The following is a 24,447-nucleotide window of genomic DNA, read 5'->3' on the forward strand; positions in this document are numbered from 1 at the left end:
CCGATCTTCCAGGTGAACATAACATTTATTTATTTTCTACAATGGACAAAAAATAGATCTAGAACTTCTAAATTGATTAAATTGCTTATTTCACCTGCACCTGCCTTCCAGGTGAACTTAACATTTACTTTTTTTCTACATTGGACCAAAAATAGATCAAAAAATTCTAAATTGATACAACTGGTCATGTTTGTTTTAATCTTGACCCTCTCACTGGGTCAGCAAGGACAAACTACCATTTCATGGTAGTGGCATAAAAATTGGTGATTAGGCCTCTTTTTTTTTTATCTCAAAACAATGAAATCACAGAAGCTGGACTTGTGATTCTTTGTGTCAGTGTATGAACAATATACAATTATTGGCTTTTTTGAGCTCAGTATGATGTGTTTTTTTCCCCCAATTTTACAGGAAACACAATATCAGAACATGAATTTGTGTTAGAGAGGGCTAACTATTATATAAACAGACGTTGTATGAAGAAACAAAAATCATACTATAGTCAAACCTAATTATCTCGAATCCAATGGGACAGAAAAATTTTGAGATACCCAATGATTCAAGATATCAAGGTCAAAATACATAATGAAAAAGTGGCTGGACTTTCGACTCACTTTAACAAATCCTTGTTGTTTTTTTTTTTTGAGATATTGAAGTTTAAGATAACAAAGTTCAACTGTATTAAAAAACTTTAATTGGTCAAGTGAGAGAAAATATTCTCTAATTTTGTCCTATCCACAAGCAAATTTAGGCCTCTGATACCAAGTGTTTACATCTTGAAGAAAAGCAACTACAATGTGAATATCAATTTTATATAGGTAAAGAATAACAGGTAACAGGTTATATTGTTCATATTTCCAGCTATGACTTCTGCAATGGTACTGTCTTCAACCATTGTTGAAAGTAATGTTGGAAGTCATCAAATTCTCTCTGTTCCTCAGAATTGTCATCCTTCTGCAATGCCTAAAATTTAACCATACATGAATTTTGTTAATATTCAATACTAACCAAAACTAGAGGCCCATGGGCCTTCATAATCACCTGAGTACCGGGGGGGGGGGGGGGGGGGGGGGGGGGCTTATGTTCCAACTTCTTTCAGTACCAAACCATACAGTACATACTACATTACCCTTACTTGACTATACTCCAACAAAAAGTGATGGGGGGGGGGGGGGGCAACCGACCTTTCAATGAACATCTTCAATAGTATAGGTTATGTTTGGAAAAAAGGGCCCCCCCCCCTTTGATGCTACGTGCCTGAAAATTGTCTCCTAGACATTCAGGCCCAGGGTAAAGAAAATCAGTACATTATACGATAAATTCAATATATGTCCCACTTACCCCACCCTAAGGCCTGATCCCTGGACTGCCTGCTTGAAGTTCATGCATAATGAAGATTTTCAAAGATTTTGCCTCACTTTCAAATATATGACCAATGAAGCGCCTTCAAGGGTCTGAAACATGCCAGGGGCCAGAAATTTTAAGATTTTGGTAGGTGGCTAGCTGTTTGTCATAATCTTGCAGTTTTTCTGTTAGATGTCAAAAAGTAAAACAGATTTTCAAAGATGCAACATTTTTTCAATACATGACCATGTGACTCAGATGATCTAAAACAGGAGGCCAATGGGCCACAATGCTCACCTGAGTCACCTTGGCCCTGCTTTACTTTATCAGAAGATCCACACATTTGGTATTTCTATAATATCAAAATGACTAACATGGCTCTGCTGTCTTTCCTGGAGATAATGATTTAAAAAAAAAAAATCTTGTACAAATGCATTACCCCGGTATATATAAAATATTATTTCCAATTTTAGACCCATGCATCCTTATCCAAGGGTCTATAATTAAAAAAGGGTCCACACTACTTGAATGTTGGCAAATTAATATGAAAAAGTGTGGCCCATTCTACTCTCGAAAAGATTTGTACCTAAATATTCCCTTGTAAAACTCATGAGACCCTTTGCAGATCTACACTATTAAACCCTGGGGCCATGATTTAATTAAATCTGCATCAACACAATCTCAGGATGGAATGTTAATCATGGCCCTGCTGTTCTTCTTCAGATTTCCCTCTATACTACCTGAGGATACTTGCTTATAAATATGACTACCCGGTAATCATGGCCTTATACTTTTCTTGAGAAAAAAAAATTCTAAAGATTTTTTTGTCTATGTATTTCCATGTAAAACACTGATATCCTATTGTGACCTCACCCTACCCTCAGGGACCATGACTTGAACAAAACTGAATCTACACTACCTGAGGATGTGTACCGAAACAAATAAACAATCCCTTGGATACAATACAAATAAAAAATTATCACATACAAACAAGTAATTATCCAATACAAATAAGAAATTTTACAATGCAAATGGAAAATATAGAATACAAATAAGAAGTTACAATACAATACAAATGATTTTTTTTACAATACAAATGGAAAATATAGAACAAGAAAAACAAGAGGCCCATGGGCCACAACGCTCACCTGAGTCAATATGGCCCTGCTGTTCTTTGTCAGCAGATTTCTTCTTCTATATATTCATATGTAAAGCTTTGATCAATTGTTCTAGGCATAACCTATCCCCAGTTGCCATGTTTTGAATGAAATTGAATCTAAACTTTCTGAGGATGCTTCTATATTCATATAACTAATCATGGTTTTGCTGTTTTTGAAACGGAATTTTAAAGATGTTTGCCATCCTACCCTGGGGGGTAGGAAGGGAGGGGGGGTTCAAGATTTGAACAAACTTGAATATACACTACTTAAGGATGCTTCCATATCAATATGACTAATTATGGCTTTGTTGTTCTTGAGAAGAAGATTTTTTAAGATATTTCTTATATATATTCTTTTGTTAAACTTTGATCCCCGATTATGGCCCCACCACTACTACTGGAGGATGCCTTGAACAAACTTGAATCTACAATACTTGGGGATGCTTCAATATCAAAATGACTAATCACGGCTTTCCTGTTCTTGAAAAGATTTTAAAAGATTTTTCCTATTTATTCCTATGTAAAACTCTGATCCCCCATTGTGGACCCACCCTACCCCCGGGGATCTTGATTTCGACAAATTTGAATCTACACTACCTAAGGATGATTCCATATCAATATGACTAATTGTGGCTTTGTTGTTCTTGAGAAGAAAATTTTTAAAGAATTTTCTTATATATTCCTATGTAAAACTTTGATCCCCCATTGTGGCTCCACCCTACCCCCGGGGGTCATGATTTGAACAAACTTGAATCTACATTACCTGAGGATGATTCCATATCAATATGACTAATTGTGGCTTTGTTGTTCTTGAGAAGAAAATTTTTAAAGAATTTTCCTATATATTCCTATGTAAAACTTTGATCCCCCATTGTGGCCCCACCCTACCCCCGGGGGTCATGATTTGAACAAACTTAAATCTACACTACCTGAGGATGATTTCATATCAATATGACTAATTGTGGCTTTGTTGTTCTTGAGAAGAAGATTTTTAAAGAATTTTCCTATGTATTCCTATGTAAAACTTTGATCCCCCATTGTGGCTCCATCCTACCCCCGGGGGTCATGATTTGAACAAACTTGAATCTACATTACCTGAGGATGATTCCATATCAATATGACTAATTGTGGCTTTGTTGTTCTTGAGAAGAAAATTTTTAAAGAATTTTCCTATATATTCCTATGTAAAACTTTGATCCCCTATTGTGGCCCCACCCTACCCCCGGGGGTCATGATTTGAACAAACTTAAATCTACACTACCTGAGGATGATTTCAAATCAATATGACTAATTGTGGCTTTGTTGTTCTTGAGAAGAAAATTTTTAAAGAATTTTCCTATATATTACTATGTAAAACTTTGATCCCCCATTGTGGCCCCACCCTACCCCTGGGGGTCATGATTTGAACAAACTTAAATCTACACTACCTGAGGATGATTTCATATCAATATGACAAATCATGGCTTTGCTGTTCTTGAGAAGAAGATTTTTAAAGAATTTTCCTATGTATTCCTATGTAAAACTTTGATCCCCCATTGTGGCCCCACCCTACCCCCGGGGGTCATGATTTGAACAAACTTGAATCTACATTACCTGAGGATGATTCCATATCAAAATGACTAATTGTGGCTTTGTTGTTCTTGAGAAGAAGATTTTTAAAGAATTTTCCTATATATTCCTATGTAAAACTTTGATCCCCTATTGTGGCCCCACCCTACCCCCGGGGGTCATGATTTGAACAAACTTAAATCTACACTACCTGAGGATGATTTCGTATCAATATGACTAATTGTGGCTTTGTTGTTCTTGAGAAGAAGATTTTTAAAGAATTTTCCTATATATTCCTATGTAAAACTTTGATCCCCCATTGTGGCCCCACCCGACCCCTGGGGGTCATGATTTGAACAAACTTGAATTTACACTATGTAATGAAGGTTTCCCATAAGTTTCAACTTCTCTGGCCCAATGGTTCTTGAGAAGAAGATTTTTAAAAAAAGACACCAAATTTTCACTTATTCTTAATTATCTCCCCTTGGAAGAGGGCATGGCCCTTCATTTGAACAAACTTGAACCCCATTCACCCAAGGATGCTTTGTGGCAAGTTTGGTTGAAAATGGCCCAGTGGTTCTGGAGAAGAAGTCGAAAATGTGAAAAGTTTACAGACGGACGGACGGACGGACAGACGGACTACGGACAAAATGTGATCAGGAAAGCTCACTTGAGCTTTCAGCTCAGGTGAGCTAAAAATGATACAATTCAAATGAAAAATTTTAATATACAAATGGAAAATTATAGAATACAAACAAAAAATTTATATACAAATACAAATGGAAAATCATACAATACAAATGCAAAATTATACAATAAAAATAAGAATTATACAATATAAATGGAAAATTATACAATATAATTGGAAAAGATTGAATATTGCAACATTTGACATGCCATAGGAGGAGTATCATTTTTGAAATAATTTGAAAGAAATTTCTATTGTTAGTAACCATGGAAACACCCTTTGTTGAAATCAAAAACCAATAAACAGAATCCATCTTGGTAAAGTTTAACTTGTGCCATCTCTTATTGAAATTGGACCAAAAAAACTGTAGGAGGAGTAGCATGTTGTTTACAGACAGACTGAAGACGGACACTTCACTAACTTAACTTTACTTCACTTTACTAGCTCTTCAGGCTCCTAGGCCATAAAACTTAGATTAGCTCACATTTGATCTCAGTCTCATTTTTCCACAATATATTCCTTCTGTAAAAGTGAGACTGAGATCAAAAGTGAAGTCATCTAAGTTTTATGGCCCCAGAGCCTGGCTTTTGATCAGTAGAGCTAGGAGACCAGTAGAGCTAAAAATGACATCTGCTCTTAATTATCTTCCCTTGAAAGTGGATGTGGTTCTTTATTTGCATGAACTTGAGTCCCCTTTACTCAAAGACACTTTGTAGCAAGTTAGATTAAATTTGGTCTAGTGGTTCTGGAGAGGAATTTGGAGAAAATGTAAAAAGTTAACAGATAACACACTGACAGACAGACAGATGCCACACAGTCTTTGATCAGAAAATCCTCTTGAGCCTTTGGGCTCAGATGAGGTAAAAACAATATAAGAATTATTAACAGAGATCAGTATCTCATGACTATTAAAACTCTACATTACGGTCTGACGACACATTCCTTGAATATCTGTTTTTGCATTTCTTTGTAATACATGTACACCCAACATATTTATAATTAATGTTATCTTCTGATTTCTAAACAGTGTTCAAATGTCTGAAAAAATATAAAAACCAAAAATCATGATATCAGCAATCAAGTGACTTCCAGTAGGATATATAGGAAATACCATCCTCTGGTTTGATGCGAAATATAATGAACCTTAATTTTTTGTAAGAAAATTTCTTTAAGTAGCATTACTTCAGAAATTCTTGGGAAAAATTATATATTTTTTAGGAACATGTCGTCTGACCATAAGTGAATTTATCCTGTTAAATCATTTCCGAGATTGCTTCCTTACCATTCTCTTCAATCTTTCTTTGTTGTGTTTTATAATACCATATACTCTGTCCACAAAGTACTCTGTTGGGTGGATGTCTAGTTTGTCCATCAACTGTAACAAATATTTCTTGTCTCCAAAGGTATAATAACTGCTCCTCATAAGACCATCCATCAAGTGTACAGTCAAAGCAATATCTTTGTGCTTCAAAAAACAAAAAATTCATATAATATATTATGTAAAAGAAATTTTTTTTCCACATTTCTTCTTATTTTTTTTAAAAGTTTTTATAACAAGCTATATTAGCTTAAACTTGAAGTGGAGAGACAAACAAAACTGTATTCACTGTGATCCAAGATATATGTATATAAATTTGAAATTTTTTTTGAACTACATGTATGGCAATTATTTTACATACAGGCCTTCAGATTGCCTCAAACCAACTGACAAACCTGGGATATAAATTTTTTTTTTCATATACATTACCCTCAGTAAGTCTGTCAGATGAAAGCCACTGGAAGGCCTGTTATTTTACATATATTTACCTGCAATTCATCCAAAAACTGTCTGAGAGCATCCCCATTACGGCACTCTATGAACGCCAGGTACTTCCACACAAAAATGTTGGGCATTAGACCTTTTTGCTGCATTAATTCCAACAGACGCTGCAATTGACAATGTTGATATTTTATCATCTTTTTTACAGAATTATTTTTCCTGTAGATTGGGTTACATGTATATGTATATGATCCAATGAGTGGTTCAGATCTGATCTGCATCTCACTGCATACAGCAATAGAATCATTATTACTGACATATACATGTTCTTCAAAGAGAAGTGTAAATTCAACATCTGTGCTATCTCATACTACATAGTATATTGCCAGAAACTGAAAGATGGTTGGCAGAAAATTGATGTTTGCAACTGAATGAATCTGATATGAAACTCTAAGCACTAAATAAGCTGAAGGATAAGGTTATAAAAATTTCTAATTATTACACAGTAAATGAATTTAGACATATAATGTATAACAAATACGAATGCAGTTTACCTTAGCCTCTTCTTTTTCAAATCTTCTTAATCTCTTTAGCATTGCGTGAGTTATAATGTCTATATCTGGAGATACATGAAGTTCCTCCATTGCGGAGAACAAGAATTCCTCATCTTCCAATGTTTCTACAATGTGAAATAATTGTCCAAACACAGCCACATTAGGTTTAATTCTATCCCTTTTCATGCGGGCCAAAATCCCACTTACTCCTCCAAGCAACTCGAGTCTTTCATATTTGTTTCTAATATTATGCATATTCAGAATTGACATTTCTCCTGGTTTTAAAATATCTTGAAAATTTCTACTGTCAGTTTTAATAGAATTGACTGATTTTATATAAACTGAAGAAACTTGTGGCTCTGTGTTTGAGACCATTAAGTCTAGTGAAGATGCAGCCACTGTGCTGGCGTGAGAATGAGTATCCAGAACATTACAATCTGTCTGACTCATGTCTGACAACCTCAACTGAACCTGGCTGGTGGCCACACTACCAGGGGGTGTTCCCTTTGATGGACAACTTACACCTGGGAGGTAATCATCTGAGCTCTGACTACCTTCCTCCATCCTCTTCTGAAATTCAGCTAAAGACAACTGTAAATTTTCTTGCATTTCATATGGAGATGTCTGAATCAACATTTCATAGAATTTGTCTTCATCTCCTATTCCACAACAACGAATGGCTCTAAGAAGAAGCATATAATGAAATACTGTTGGTTCTATTTTACGTAATCTTGCCACCCTCCATATCTGTAACAAAAACAAATCATCATCAGGACATACAAAATCATTTTGAAATAAAAAAGAAATTACATCTATAACAATACACATTTATTGACTGGGTTCAAGGGCAACATGCATTTTGTCTGATCCAAGAATCAAACTGTTTGGATGAGGCCGTAAGGCCAAAGGCAAACAGTTTTGTTAGAAGAGTCGACAAAACGCATTTTGCACAAGAACACATACATTAGATGTTTTGTTATACCTTTTACTTTTTATTTTGACATATCTTGCACTGGCTTCTATGTTAGCAGTGATTGATAAGGTATAGCTGATCCTGCCTACAGTGTGACCTAAAAAATGTCAAAGTGGTCCAATATCTCATTAACAGGTCCAATATCTCATTAACAAGTCCAATATCTCACTGAGAGGTCCAACATCGAATTTTTTTTGGGGGGGGGGGGGGTTTGCCTTCTCAGAAAAACAATGGAAATTTTACACATTTTTTTAGTAGAGATTTATAAAGGAAACAATTTTTAAAGGTATAACAAAACATTTTATAAGTATTAGTCAAACAATTACCCCTATAGCAAGAGCCAAACCATTCTCTTCATCTCCAGCAGCAGCTATCAAAATGTTGGCTATTGTTTTGTCATCTGGACGATACAGGCTAAAGTTCTGGTCAGCAAGATGAAGAGCTATCTCACTTTTTCCAAGCATTCCAAAGGTTTTGATCATGGCATTAAATGTAGTTTGGTTTGGGGTAATATTGTTTTCTTTCAGTGTGTGGACAAGTTTTGAGGCTCTTTGAAAACCGTCTTCTTTCCCATAAACTGATTTAGAACAAGCATCAAATAGAGCAGTGAAAACTTGTGGGATTGGTTTATATCCAAAATCTCTCATCTAAAATTTAAAAATATTCCCAATAATAAAAATCATTTAGTTAAAAACAAAGTCCAGTATATGCCAAAACACTTCCCCAGGTCATACTGCTCTTTGTCACATGAAATAGACATGTATAATTAATAAAACAATTCTAATCATTATTTTTATATACACAAAAATAGATCCATACAGATACACACCATACTGTGTGCTTTTTCAGGGGCTTGTTGTTGTTTTGGTTTTTTTTTTTTTTTTTTTTTTTTTTTTGTTATTTGATCTATTAAAGGTCATATTGTTATCAATTCCTGTGATTTCCCTAAATTGCTCAAAATGAAGAAAAGGTTTTGAACATACTGTGATTTTTATTGTTGTTGTTGCAATATTGGGCAAGGCACTAAAAACCTTAAAAATTAACAAACCACAGAAAATACTAAATATATTGATTCTTCAACAAATATGAATCCACTTCACTCTTTTCTGCTCTGTGTTAATTTGGTTCTGTGATTCTGGGGAACAGTTTACAGAAATAAATAGAGATAGATAAAGGCCAGATTCTTTTCCATCAGAATACTGTAGACATACATTTTTCACTTGGGATTAATTTATGTACACTATGTACACAGTCACAAAATTTCTGCAGAAATTTGTCACATCAGTACTTAAAGTGCATTAAGATATACAATGGCAATAGAAGAAATATAGAAATTGTGATTCCACAGAATTATGACCCCTTGGAAAAAAGCAGGCCAACAATAAAAATGTTTTGTTTGATGTACTCTGACTGAACATCAAAATTGCCCCTTCCTGATCATTTTTTTTCAGGACTTTTAATTATTATTGTTTTTTTTTTTTTTGGTTTCTGGGAAAATACAAAAGTCCAACTTGCTGAAAGCAAGTTGGACTTTTTTGGCATATACTGGACTTTGTTTTTAACTTTCGGTTCCACATGTCTTTTTGATTAGCTGCATTTTACAAACATCTAAACTATGTCTATGAAGTTTAGATAAGAACCATATGGAAGAATAAATGTGTAAATCTGTATTTTCATAACATTTATCTTTGTGTTAGATAATTTCAAGAATAAAAAAAAAATTAAAAAAAACTACCTACCTACCCAGCTTGAAAACTATGGCTATGGTATTCTAAACAAAATTAACGATGGCCACACCTTTACAGTAGTTTCAGGAGAATATGGCTATGGTGAACCAATTAACATATTATATCAAATTGCATTTATAAAGACTATTCTCTAGTGGTGACAACTTTAACTCTTTGATTCATTTTGGATCCACCAAAACTAATTTGTTCAATCTCCATTGACTTTGTTACAGACTGTACATTTTGAACATCTTTTCAGCATGTTCAGTTGTTTTAGAAATCTTATCCTTCAAAAGAATGGAAGCTTAATGGGCAAAGGAGAGACAGTTTTGTGACTCCCAGAGTGTTATACTCTCAATCTGAGTGTGCCAAAAAGATCCTTGCATAGATCACCTAATTTTCTTCACTTTCCTTATTTTTGCGAGAGTTATTTGGTATTTTAAAGGAAGACAATACCTTCACAAATTTTAACTATTTTTGTATATAATCATTAATATTACAAATAAGCATGAGAGTGAAATTTTCAAAAGAAGATGGTCTCACAAAATTACACTAAAATAGTAAATATGCCCTCCAAATAAGCATGCAAAAGATGAGTAGATAAAAATGAAGTTACCTTTGAAAAGAAGTGGAAAGCTTTCTTTGTATCACCTGTTTTGCTAATGAGACAGATCAGAGTGTAGAAGTGACTTGGTAATGGTCGAATTCGGTCATTCTTCAGCATGATCACTTCAAGGACATCGATGGCCTGCTCAATCTGTCAGATTATAAGATGGTTTGTGTTCACAATGTTAGGAAAATCTGTATAAAAATCTTTCATGCAATGCAATGTAAAAGACAACTATTAAACACATAATATTTACATTTCAGTTTGAAATGTTTGGACCATGCATTCTGTCATTCATTTTTAAATTTCTTCATAGATTAAAATGTATGGAAATACACTACTTAAGCTGTCCAAATGGGACTTTTACAACCCCATCTTTTCTTCTTGACCAGGCCCAAAGTTAATTTTTTTTCAAATCAACAAACATCCTCTTTATAACCCTATGACCTCCATCTTGTCAATGATCCTGCTTAGTACATGTACATGAATCACAACATAATAACTGCCAATATAGCATTCTCTTTGTGTTAAGAATGATAATTCACACTTCTGAGCTTTGTGATCCAGTCTTTCACCAAATGACATGGGCTCGTGATCATGGTACACCCTCTAATCACTATCAGCCTCTGTATTAAATACTGTAACAGTTAAACTCTGGTATCTAGAATGTTGATATCTCTAATACCATGGATATGTTGAAGTGAGTTGGAAGTCCCAAACCACATTTTTATGTATTTTAACCATAAAATCTCAAACCCTCAGATATCTCAGTTTTCTTGGTCCCACTGCATTCAAGATATCAAAGTTTCACTGTATCTTCAAACTGAACTTCAGCATCCCACACAGGAAGTCAGAGTGATGGACAGTAAGACAGACAGATTTGATTATATATATATATATATATATATATATATATATATATATATATATATATAGGATCTCCCATGGTGTGAGTTTGGATATGATTTTAATCCAATGAGTTGTGTGTTTTCTATCCCTGAGCCTTGGCAAGGGGATAGAAAACACACGAGTTGGATAATAATCATTACTTACTTACTTAGGCTTGTCGTTCCATGAGGAACATAGGCCATCGATGACAGTCCTCCAATGAACATGATTCGGGGCTGCTTTTGCTGTGTTGTGCCAGATCATGTCCTGTGCCTTTAATTCTGCCTCCGAGTCACACCTCCAGGTGTTTCTTGGACATCCCCTCTTTCTCTTGCCCTGTAGGTTCCAGGTTAGGGCCTGGTGTGTGATGCTGGATCATGACTTCCTTAGGGTTTGTCCAATCCAACCCCACTTCCTCTGTCTAATTTGTACATCCATTGGTTCCTGCCCTGCTCTCTTCCATAGTTCTTCATATGTGATCCTTTCAGGCCATAAGATGTTGTAGATGTGCCTCAGGCAGGTGTTGTAAAGTGTCTGGATGTTTTGGTCATTCTCTGTCTTTGCTCCATACAGTAAGACACACTTAACATTTGAGTTGAGTATCCGCAATTTGGTGGTAATGTGGATTTTCTTTGAAGCCCAGATGTTCTTTAGCATGGTAAACGCAGCCCTTGCCTTGCCAATAGTGTGGTGGACAGACAGGGTGGCACAGACAATGATATCGAGTCAATTGGCAAGGATAAAAGTCATATCCAACCACAAACCAATGGAAGATTCTTTTTATCACACATTTTACATAAAGTTATCAAATGTTTTCTACTGTTTTTATATGTGAATCTACTTGACTTTATCACTTTTATGCAAAAACCATTGTGACATTACAACTGTTAATATGAAAACGATATCATATGATCTATATCCACCGTGTAAAGGAGTAAACATGTGATAAAATTAGATCTCTTTTTTTTCCAGGGAAGTATAATAATGACTGATTACATGTATTTTAATGGCAAAATTTTTAGGTAATTTAAGAATTTAATTCTTTTTATGATATCTTTTAAGCCATGGACCAACCTTGCCCTCTTTTGCATATTTTTTCATTTGCTTGTTGTACCATTCTGGAGAGAGTTTATGGTATATAACTCTTAAAGGTCTATCAGCTTCATCACACTCATCATCACTAGATAAAGTATTAAAAACTGGCAATAAGACAATTACCATTACAATGATGTTAGTATTTATAGATTAATTAGGGCAAATATAGGTGGGTGTTTTTTTAAGCAAAAGACTCTTCTTAATGAATTCAATAATTCAATTCAATTTAATGAATTCACACTACAGCAAATGTGTACTGGAATAACTCACCTGTCCTCCCCTAGGTCGTTGTCTCTGTAATAAGACTGTAGTGCTGGGTACACTGTCTCTTGATCCGACTTAGTTAGATTTCCAAATGTATCCTCCCAAGCACCCCCTGGTATAGAGCCTGAATCTCCCCCAACAGTAGGTCTTACTTTACTTTCACTTTCTCTCAAACACTTGCTCTTGAAAACTGTCTTTAAATTATTTTTATTTGATGTATCTGCAGTATTAGAAGATAGGAAGTCTTGTCTGTCAGAAAATTCATTTACTGATTGGATTAAAATGCCTACATCCTGCTTATTTCTGGTGAAGAAAATGGCTGGAAAACCTCCAACTTTCCCTTGCCAGAAAAATTTCCCAGTATATCGTAACATACTACTTGGTGACTATCAGTACTGCCAACAGGATAAATGTCTCTTCAACATGTTTATACAATGATTTCACTTCAGATTCTGAAATACAAAAAATATATAGCCATAATGAATATACACTGTGCTTCAAACATACATCATATCTTGCTGCATCAGTACTGACATCTATTCTGCATGAATAATCTGGGTACACAAGTAAATCAAAGAATTGGGGTTTCCCTGCTTTTGGTGTCTAAGTGGTTGGGATGCAGTTATTTATGGCATGTTGTAACAGTCTTGTTTGTGTGTCCTGTCTTGTCTGTCATAGTTTTCATACAAAAAAGATATAAAAGTTTTGCATGAATAAAAGTTATGGCAAAGATTACAACTTCTCAAAACTGCATCAAATTCTAATATTAAGATCAAAGTCGAATATCATAATACATTCAGAAAGGTCTTGTCAAAAGTAATGCAAAAGTGAAATAAATATAAAGGTCAATCTTTTTGGAGCAAAGTTATGGCCAAAGTTAAAAATTTTGATAAGTAGGTCAAACTTCTAGGTCAAGGTCATGGTGTTCTATAAGAACACCATGACATTGACTTATGAAGTAATGTGTATGTAAAATATGAAAGCCATGTCTTCTCTCATTCAAAAGTTAGTACAAAGTAAAAAAAACTTTGAAAAGGACTGTAGGTTAAACTATACGATCAAGGTCACAAGGTCAAAAACCAAAGTTCATTTGGAAAGGTCTTGAAATAGATAATAAATTTGGAAATGTCTTGTAACAAGTAATGCAAATGTCAAATATGAATGCCCTATCTTCTCTCCTTCAAAAGTAAGCAGTAATTTTTTTTTTAAATAAGTTCAAACTTCAAGGTCATAGGGACAAAATCATAGCATGTTCGAAAATGTTTTGTCAAATATGAATTCCCTATCTTTTCTCATTCAAAAGTTCCCACCAATGTAAAAATTTTGAAACTTAGATTAAACTTCAATGATGTTTTTATTGGTTGACAATGGTTACTATAGCAATAAATACTAATAATGATATAATATTGCAAAGTGATTTCTATGTAACTCTCTGAATATTTTCATCTGTTTCCCAACTTTTTATTGAGCATTTTTCTATATTATTGGAAAAGCAATTTTATTGGCTATGGTGAAATGGTCTACATTTCCACATTTCAAAAAAAAATGAAATTTTAAAAACATAGCATTCCTATGGACCACTACTTATGTTGTCTCCATGGTTACTATAATGAGGCAATAAGTTCCTAATTTTCTTTATGCTGTGTAATAAGTCTTTTAAGGATATTATATATCTAGCAGTTAAAATTCTACATGTCTTTCCAAAAGATGGCAGAATAAATCAAAACTAAGCCATAAATTGTGTGTAGCTATGATGTATTACCATGGCAACCATAATATTTATTTTTTGAATAACATTGCTTTGACCTATTTAAATACATTCCAAAGAATTTCTTTACAAAATTGGCAACAATGTCTAGTATTGTTTTTGTATAAGTGATCAATTTTGTTTTCTCACTCTTTGTTAAGTCTTAATATTTCATGTGTCAAAGTATGATAATGGGCAAAGTTTCATTAAAAATTTCATAAACTTTATCTGTGAGCATGCATGCCTCAAAAGTTTAAATAGTTACAGAGAATGCTCAAAAAAGCAACAAATTTTGGTTACGGTATCCCCACTGTTTGGAAAATTGCTCCCTTGGAAGATGCTAAACTTCTTAGGGATCAATGGTATATACAGTACTGTTGCCAACTTGGTAATAGAAAAACTTGCTTGCTTAAAGTATAATTTATGCAGATATTCAATATTAATAAAGCATTTGCTTGCTTAAAGTATAATTTATGCAGATATTCAATATTAATAAAGCATTTTTTTGCACTGTAAAGAACAAGGTTCACTTAGGACCTTTTTTGGCCCTGTGAATTTCTGAAAAATCAAAACTGCTCAGTTTTAATTGAAAATACAGTACATTTCACTTGGACCCTTGGTGACTGCACATCTATTAAAAATGATGTAAAATTCTCTTGCTTGTCCATGTATTATGACATCATGAATTACATCATAATCCTCAAATCGTAAAAATTTCTTCAAAAATGGCCAAAAATTGAAGCTGTTTTTCTCTTTTTTGCATTGACTCCAAACTCTGATCCAAAATGTTCAATTATGTAATGAAAGAACTGTTTCAGATGATTATAATTCATGTTTCATTTTTTGGATCAAGGGTTGCAGGGCTCATATTTTAATTCTTTGCTGAAGGTACTCAAATACACCCATTTTCTTCAAAATTCAAGAACACTGCAATTTCACAAGGCCTATTTTTCAATACCTGGACTCTATGAAGAAACTTTTTTTTTTTATTGGAAATTAAAGTACTAAGTCTCTACTTTATTGATGCTTGAAAAAGGACACTGGGACTTGGTCAGTCAATTGGTTTATGGGCAGGACCATTTTATGGATAAAGTGAACTTAGCTCTTTATATTGTGGGATATTACTAGTATATCCCTAATGGGATTTTATTTAATTGGTCCCAACCTGTTGGTCCTGCTATATATATATATATATATATATATATATATATATATATATATATATATATATATATATATATATATATATATATATATATAGGTTGGGACCAATGCCAAAATCAGATAAAATAGCCCATTTGGGATATAATACATATCCCAAATGGGATTTAAATTCACAGTGAAAAAAAAAAAAGAAAAAAGATATTTTGTCTATGAACTATTGTTAATCAACATAAATATAAATTGAATGCAATAACTTTTGGCAAGCATGTTTTTCTATAACCGATTGATCCCCAAGAAGTTTAGGATCAATTTCCTAAACACTGGGGATACAGAAAAACTTGCTAACCAAAAGTTATTGCTTTTTAAGTATTTTATTGCAGATTTATAATATTTACAGCTAAATGAAAAGTATTCCTTTTTGCACTGTAAATTTATATCCCATTTGGGATATTATAACACAATGGGCTATTACATTCCATTTGGGCGATTGGTCCCAACCTGTACATATGCAGGTCATATTAAACAGGTCCGGCACAATCTCTTGATTAAGCTATAAAGCTGTAAAGCTTGAAATAGCTATATAGCTTAGCTATTTTGTCACACCTTTTCATAAATGTGTTATAAGTCCCCTTACGGGGACTATAGGTTTCCTCCATGTCTGTCCGTCTATCCATCTGTTTGTCTGTCCCTATGTCCTTCTGTCTGTCTGTCAGTCTGCCCCATTTGGTTTACAGCACTTTTTTTTTCTAAACGCTTGCAGATATTGTGCTGATTTCTGGTATGTTAGTGTATCCTGATGAGTTACAGATCAAGTTTGCATTTCATTCTGCTTCATTGATTTTTGAGGGAATTATGGCCTTTTCAATTTTAACAGTTTTCCGCAATTTTCTTCTAAACGCTTGCAGATATTGAGCTTATTTTTGGTATGTGACTTTACCTTGATGAGTTATGGATCAAGTTTGCATTTCATTCTGCTTCAATAATTTTTGAATTATGGCATTTTCAATTTTTAATGGGAACCAGATTACACTTGCCGGTAGGGGACTAGTATTGTAAGGCATTACTCTCAGAATGCTTGTTTTTTTCAGCATGAACAGTAAGTCCCACCATGGTGCAGTGGTAGAATTCAACTTTTAACTCTCCTGTACAGGGCTCTAATTGGCAACTAATTTAGTCGCCATGGTGCCTAAAGTTTTTGATTGGCGTTTAAAAGTTTTCCATAAGTCGCCAAATTGGCGACCATTTGAAATTGACTTGGCCATCGTCGAATTCTGGAAATTTTTACATTTTTCTAAAAAAGCAAAAAGAAATTTCAAAGATGAGGAAATTATTTTTAGCAGTGGACATGTCATGTTTTCTTAGGCACGTCATGGGTCCCTATATTCTATTAACTTTTAAAGTTGGTGCCTTAAAAAATTGCCTGACGACTAAAAATTTGCAATGGTGACTAAAATTTTTTGATAAGGCGCCAGCTGGCGCCTAAATTTTAGAGGCCACTTAGAGGCCTGCTATAAACAATGCATATAAAAATTGCTCATCAAATTGTGTCTCTTTGAGAGACTTTGTACTCAAAGTTCTAAAAGTTTTGGGGCTATATAAAAGCCCTTCAACAATTGGCGCATGAGCACTTTACAACACCTTGCGATCGGAATGTTTTAGCTTTGCTTGCATACGTTGCATGATGTCTCGCATTCGTTGCATGTGTTTTAGTGGTCACATCAAGTCTCCTCGAAATAGTGGACATGCACACTATTCAGACACCAATGAATGCGATCCAAATTTTTGCAATGCAACACACAAACATTGTGTAGTACGAATGTCTTACAATGTTTTGTTTATTTACAAGCTAAGAGAGAGGCACATTTTTTAAACGTGTCTCATGTAATCTTGCAACGTTTTACTTTCATTGCATGACTTATCAGCTTCAATTTGCCATGAAAATATTATATTTAAGGAATGTTTTTAAGTTTTGTGTGAGTTATTGGTGTGTAAATCACACAGACTTGTCACAAGGGCATATTTCATGAAGCGCGCTAGCGCTTCATGAAAAATATGCCTACGTGCAAGTCTGTGTGATTTACACACCAATAATTCACATCAAACTGAAAAACATTCCTTATATTTACATTTTACAAGTTTAAAAGCACCAATAATATACTCAATATTTGAATTTCTTGCTGCCCTATATCGTTACATTCTAATTTACGTCTCTGTAGTCTCATTGTGACATCACTTTAGCACGAGTTTCAGGGTGTATATTTCTACGCGTGAGTATACGCAAAAATGACTTTCATATCAATTTCACAGTTGGCTTAGTAGAAAAACACAGCAAATGTAAATATATATCAGTTGAACTTCAATATCTCAAACACGGATATCTCAAATACCATGGATATGTTGAAGTGATTTGGAAGTCCCAACCACTTATTATTTAAGTATTTTACCCTTGATATCTCAAATCCTTGGATATCTCAAAGTTTTATCTCTGTCCCATCGAGTTTGAGATAACGAGGTTTGACTGTATACAGCATATATATTATATATATATACCAATACGATATCAAATCGCCAAAACACTTTGCTATCATAATAAGGCAGTCAATAATTAATTACTCATTCAAAACGATGTTAATATTAAGAAGAAATAAGAAAAATCTCAGCACTGTGTCGGGTCCTCTAAATTTAGAATTGTGTGACTGATGGGTGTTGCCTAAATGCACTCGCACTAGCATTCATACCATAGAATGCATGATCGCCTCACCTCCAATCGCATTGGTGCACATTCAATCGTCCGATCACCTGATTACTTGTGCAGTCCTTAGGATCCTATTACATTATCTTACAAAACTCGCTTTCATTGTAAAACAGTCACATATAGACACAAGATATATCGCAAAATTTAATGCGTTTGCATTGCACAGTGGTCACTTTAGATCGTGCAAATTTCATAATTTTTCATATGCGATTATTTGGGCAAGAGTTTACGATCCAAATCAAATTTTTTGGTCGCACGAATATTTTGTAGCTTCTGTTCATGCGCCAATTGTGAAAGGGCCGTAAAGCAATTGATTTGTGACCACACAGTTACTTCTTGAATGAAATTATGAAGGAAGTCAATTCTGGTCAACAAGATGATTGGTAATAATTCAGCACAATGTGAAGCAATCATACGGTACTTATTCATGCCTCAATGCACACAAGGTGGTGTACAGTTATCCAAACAGTAGAAATACCTGTTTGCTCAAAAGTATTCAAAAGCTGCAATGTGAGAATTTTCTTTGACATGGGTTGCTTTTTTGAAAGTCCATAGTACTAAATATATAAATGTAACGTGTAGGGGGGATGGGTTAGATCCAAACCTGTCTCTTCACTACACTAGGGATCGGGTCTGCATAGAATCAGACCTTAGAGATAATAAGAACTACTCTAATGTGCGCTGCCGAAATGTACAGATATGCGAAACATATTTACAGAATAATATAGATAACGTATTTACAGAACATATAATGAATATACATAAGCCAAATCAAGGAAGATTCCGGGCGAAGACAAAAACCAATGCTCTACAGCACAAACAACTGTATCACAAAACACTCAAGACACAGAGTTCCACACTTTACAAACACAGTAAAGCAACAGTCATAACTACAATATGACAAAGATTCAACAAACACCCTCATAGGTAATGAATCGACAAACATTAGGACAACAGTCCAACAACTCTATGGTCTTCTTATACCTTTGCTACTATACAAATATATAAACTAAACTTCCCCAATCTTCCTAACCAAAATACTAATGCACACCGATCTACATCCAACCAAACGAGCTACGTCTACCATAAAGTCGCTTGTATTGGTCGCACTTTTTTTCTTCAGAAAATTGTTTAAAATTAGGGATGCGCTTAATACATCGGAACAAAATACAACCCCCTTTTTTCCAGGTCACAAGGACCATTTTCCCGATCCGTTTGAATTGATTAGGCCTACTCTTTGTAACCAATTATGTCAAAGTTTATTACTATTACTCTAATATAAGAGTCATATACGTTAGTCCTACCTGTTGTAGTCATATACATCTACCCTACCTGATGAAAAAAAGATAATCGTTTTATAAATAAAATCATAATGAAAAACGATCTTTGTTTTTGTTTTATTTCCATTGCGTATTCTGCCATTTTCAACTACCGTAGCTTATATCGTATACAAGAACTGCATGTCGCTTAAGACATAGATATATTAATACCTATAAATGAGTCAACAACTATAATCTTCGTGATATATTCTGAATTATCCATAATTCAATATCTTATTTTTATTTTTTTTTAAATTTCAGGTATGCAATTAGAGGTGCAAATCGTTAGGGATTCTATTGTCGCGTCATTGCTATATATAACTTCAGTCTATGTTGTCACGTAGGACATGACCATTGTTTATTTAACAATTATCACCTGACACCTGCAATGAAAGCGACGCGTTTTTTAAAAAGAACTTTATTAAAACATATTTCAGTCGGAAGCACATATATATAAACGTATTTTGTAACATTCAAGAAAATATTCATAAGACATAAATATTAAAATGTTCATTTAGCACGTCATCATGGTCACAGCACTGATTGTTCATTGCCCAGCTAACTAAAATAATTATCGATGGATACCAGGAACTGTTTAATTACACAAAGCCAAACCTTTGACACTAATATCGCTTGGGTATGATTTTTGTTTACGTAAATACGGACACGCGCTTGTTATGCATTACACCGGTAAGCATAACTTCATAACACGCTTGGAATTTATTTGAAAAGAAAATAATCAGGTATTTCTTTTATCATCTCTGATTAAATAATTATTAAAAAGATTAAATTAAAATGTTCACACATGCACACTTATAATACGTAGAGTAAAAAAGCTGACTTGCTACTTTCGTTTGAGATTCGTAAATTTTCCTACTTTCATCTTAAGTTACTGTACTAGAAAAATTAAAGTCACATCCAATTTATGCGTTTTTTGGATGCGCATTTTACATAGGACCTGCATTTTTTTCAGGATTTTCACCCCAACTTTGGGGGTGCGTCTTTTACACCGTTGCGGCCAATACTCGCGACTTTACAGTATCTATCTCCAAGACCTCCTTTTTGTTCTGCCTGAACATGCTGAAACTGCATGCTCGACACTCAATTAGACCCCAGGTGTTACATGCCCCCTCGGGATCAAATAGATAAACCGTCCAAGCGTATTTCGTTGTACACAAGGTAGCAAATACTATAATATTCACCAACAATGCAATATTAAATACACAAGTATACTAAAAGGTTAATGCACTAATTAGATTATCAAACTGACACTAAAAATTTGCTAAAATAAGACAGTCAGAGAACTGAAGTCAAATAAACCAGGAACAGGTTAATTTACAAAATAATTCAACATAATTTAAGACTTTTCATGGCCGATATTCTGAATTCCGGAACACATCCGCGACATAAACAGTCAAATACTTGCGACTTTTTGTCTACTTTTTACAAAAAAACATTTTTGTAAAAAACTGCATATAAATAGCTTTATCAAGCTATTTTGAATAGCTTAATAAAGCTATATAGCTAAATCAAGCTACATAGCTAAATCAAGAGATTGTGAAGCACCTGTAAAACTATAGTCGAAGGTCCTAAATTCGACAGGGTCCGAATTTTGACAGTTTTGTATTTTCTTTTAATCTCCTCATCTTCATAAACAAAACGTACTACGGTAGACTTGCAATCACATCACTCTCGTGCAATCAAAATTTACTCTATATCGGTAAATGACTTGTTTTATAAAGTTTTCGGACAAAAATGTCTGATTTATATGGCACGCCAATTTCACAAAAATTAGCGAAACTTAGTTTCACAGTTGATAAACTAGGTTTATCGACTGTAAACTATAGTTTACAAACCGTGAACTATAGTTAACGATTCGTTAACTATAGTTTTCATCTGTAAAACTATATTTAACGGTTGTTAACTATAGTTTACGAATGCTAATCTAAGTTTATCTGTCTGTAATTAAACGTTAACAATAGATTTTGTTGATAAACATAGATTCACATCTGTAAACTATAATTTACAATCGTGAACTATAATTAAGAATTGTTAATCATAGTTTCACAAATCGTGAAACTATATTTATCAGATAAACTATGTTTTACATTCGTTAACCATAGATTTCGGTTATAAACTGTCATTTATACTCACAAACTATATTTAACAGACGTAAACTATACTTATCGATTGTAAACTATAGTTTTGAGAGCTAAACTATGATTCACATTTGCCAATCATAGTTTATCGTAATAAACTATAATTCACAGTCGTAAACTATAGTTAAGAGTTGTTAAATATAGTTTATGAATCTAAACACCTGTTAACTGTTAACGATAGTTTTCAATTCGAAATTTCGCGGCACCAATTGCGAGAAGCAATAATGGGGTGTATGTCTCTGGTTTTAATTAAGGACACGTGTTGGGCATTATCTAAAGCAAAGACCAAGTTATATATAATCAATATTACTTTCTCTATTTAAACAGGATTAATTGTATTTGTTTTCAAATGTCGTGTATATATACATTTCCTATGGGGAAATTTTTAGAAATATGATAAAATTTTAATTTTTTAAAAGACAGAATATTACGAGATTTTTGCTCAAGCAGAGGAGGGTGAAGCGCGTTTTACAATGTGCCAAGCATTTTCCCGCCACATCTCATCACCAAAACAAAGAAACTGAAAGAGAGGAAATGCAGTGGCGGATATAGATAGGGTTGTGGGGGTTTCAACGTCCTCCTTTGAATTTAAGATAGAGAGAATGAGAGAGAAGTCCCAAATATTTGTTGTGTTTGTTCCGTGAAAGGCCACTTTTTATTTATGTATGAAGAAAATTCGGTTGTTGAAAAATAAATTCCGCGCCTGCAATGTTACATCTTTTTTTACAGATGAATATAAGATATACATGTATTTTATTAATGACAGATCACGCATTTCGGTCTCTGTTTTTCTCTTTTAAATAAAAAAAAATAAAATTTTAATAATTTTCCAGTCATTTTTCTTTTTATTTCCAACTAGATTTGCTTTAAAATAATAGAACATTTACTTATAACGCCAACAAGAAATATACATGCATATATATTTAACAACAATTGTCGTTACATAGCAAAATCTTATAATGCTGTAACTAGGATTAGCCGATCTATAATTTAAAAAAAAAGAAAAAGAAAAACTATTGTTAACTATAGTTTTGATCGTAAACTATGGTTTAGAGTCGTGAAATCTAGTTTCACAGAAAATTGTGCATCTCCGATACAAAATAAGAGATTCTGTTCCTAAACTGTGTTTCTCAAGTGTAAAACTATGTTTATCGCATTTTTGTGAATTTGGCGCTTTGTATGTCTGTAAAGTATACTTTACAAAGCCTAAACTATAATTTACATTTGTTAAGTATAGTTTAGAGTTGTAAATCATAGTTTACAAATCGTGAAACTATATTTATCAGATAAACTATATTTTGCAGTAGCAAATGATTGTTTTCCGTGTTAATTATAGTTTACGCTTGTGAAACATAGATTATCGTGTAAACTATAGTTTACATATGTGAAATATAGATTATCATCGTTAACTATAGTTTACGGTCTGTAAACTATAGTTTACAGTCGATAAACCTAGTTTATCAACTGTGAAACTATGATTAGCTCATTTTTGTGAATTTGGCGTGCCATAGAAAATTGTGCATCTCCGATACAAAATAAGAGATTCTGTTCCTAAACTGTGTTTCTCAAGTGTAAAACTATGTTTATCGCATTTTTGTGAATTTGGCGCTTTGTATGTCTGTAAAGTATACTTTACAAAGCCTAAACTATAATTTACATTTGTTAAGTATAGTTTAGAGTTGTAAATCATAGTTTACAAATCATGAAACTATATTTATCAGATAAACTATATTTTGCAGTAGCAAATGATTGTTTTCCGTGTTAATTATAGTTTACGCTTGTGAAACATAGATTATCGTGTAAACTATAGTTTACATATGTGAAATATAGATTATCATCGTTAACTATAGTTTACGGTCTGTAAACTATAGTTTACAGTCGATAAACCTAGTTTATCAACTGTGAAACTATGATTAGCTCATTTTTGTGAATTTGGCGTGCCATAGATTTACGTTAACTCACTTTTTCAAAATAACGTCTTTTTTTTAAACATCAGTCTGACATGTACTTACGGGAGTAATCTGTAACCAGATTTGTCGTCCCTTGCACATTCACTTACATATGAGTGACCATAAGCGACAACTTTAGGTAGACCCTTGCTAGTTACCTATTAACACTGAGGTATGTATATAAGTTCGAATTTCCTAGATATCATAATTTTTGTGATGAATTTATTAAGTTAGGACTGACCAATTTCCAATTTCAAAACTGAAAAGAATTTTATCTTAATATAAGATGTGAACGCAAATATTACCATCTAGATCTGCAGCACTGAATCACAAATAACGATTTGTTCTTGAACAAATAATACCCACATGCTGTCCTGAAATCTCTATCATCCATACGCTTGTATAAGGACTGGTGGAACTAAATACCGAGTAGTACCTAAAAGGAGAGAAAGTTGAAAAAAAAAATCACATTTGCAAATTTTTTCCCTTTTATTACATTTTCAGCGGTGAAATACTGTGATTTATTTATTGAATAAAAGTGATATTCTGTCACAGTGTGAAAGGATATCAAAGTGATATTCTGTCACAGTGTGAAAGAATAAACAAAGTAAGTAAAAATAATTTCTGGTCTGTCATAAGATAAAAATAAGTAACTAGTGACTAAAACTGCCAATTTCTTCCCGAATGTGTTGCTAAAATCCATGTTACAATGTTTTCACGCTAACAATTGCTAAGTTATGATGTCTCAAAA

At 33.6% G+C, this 24,447-nt stretch overlaps 1 protein-coding gene across 1 annotated transcript; it reads right to left on the bottom strand.

Annotated features, from left to right (window-relative positions):
• Window positions 1-793: 793 nt before the first annotated feature.
• LOC133184111 (pentatricopeptide repeat-containing protein 1, mitochondrial-like) lies at window positions 794-24,065 on the bottom strand. The gene is made up of 9 exons (XM_061318965.1): window positions 24,002-24,065; window positions 12,610-13,055; window positions 12,319-12,424; window positions 10,366-10,506; window positions 8,349-8,669; window positions 7,050-7,796; window positions 6,543-6,662; window positions 6,019-6,201; window positions 794-960 (listed from the first exon to the last, which is right to left on the bottom strand). Exons 2-9 carry the CDS (start codon window positions 12,975-12,977, stop codon window positions 859-861), a joined length of 2,088 nt encoding a protein of 695 aa, XP_061174949.1. The 5' UTR covers window positions 12,978-13,055; window positions 24,002-24,065; the 3' UTR covers window positions 794-858.
• Window positions 24,066-24,447: the final 382 nt, after the last annotated feature.

Source organism: Saccostrea echinata, unplaced genomic scaffold (genome assembly GCF_033153115.1).
Source record: "Saccostrea echinata isolate AGI-Se365-2 ecotype Australia unplaced genomic scaffold, CSIRO_AGI_Sech_v1 ptg000010l, whole genome shotgun sequence".
Classification (NCBI taxonomy): Eukaryota; Metazoa; Mollusca; class Bivalvia; order Ostreida; family Ostreidae; genus Saccostrea; species Saccostrea echinata.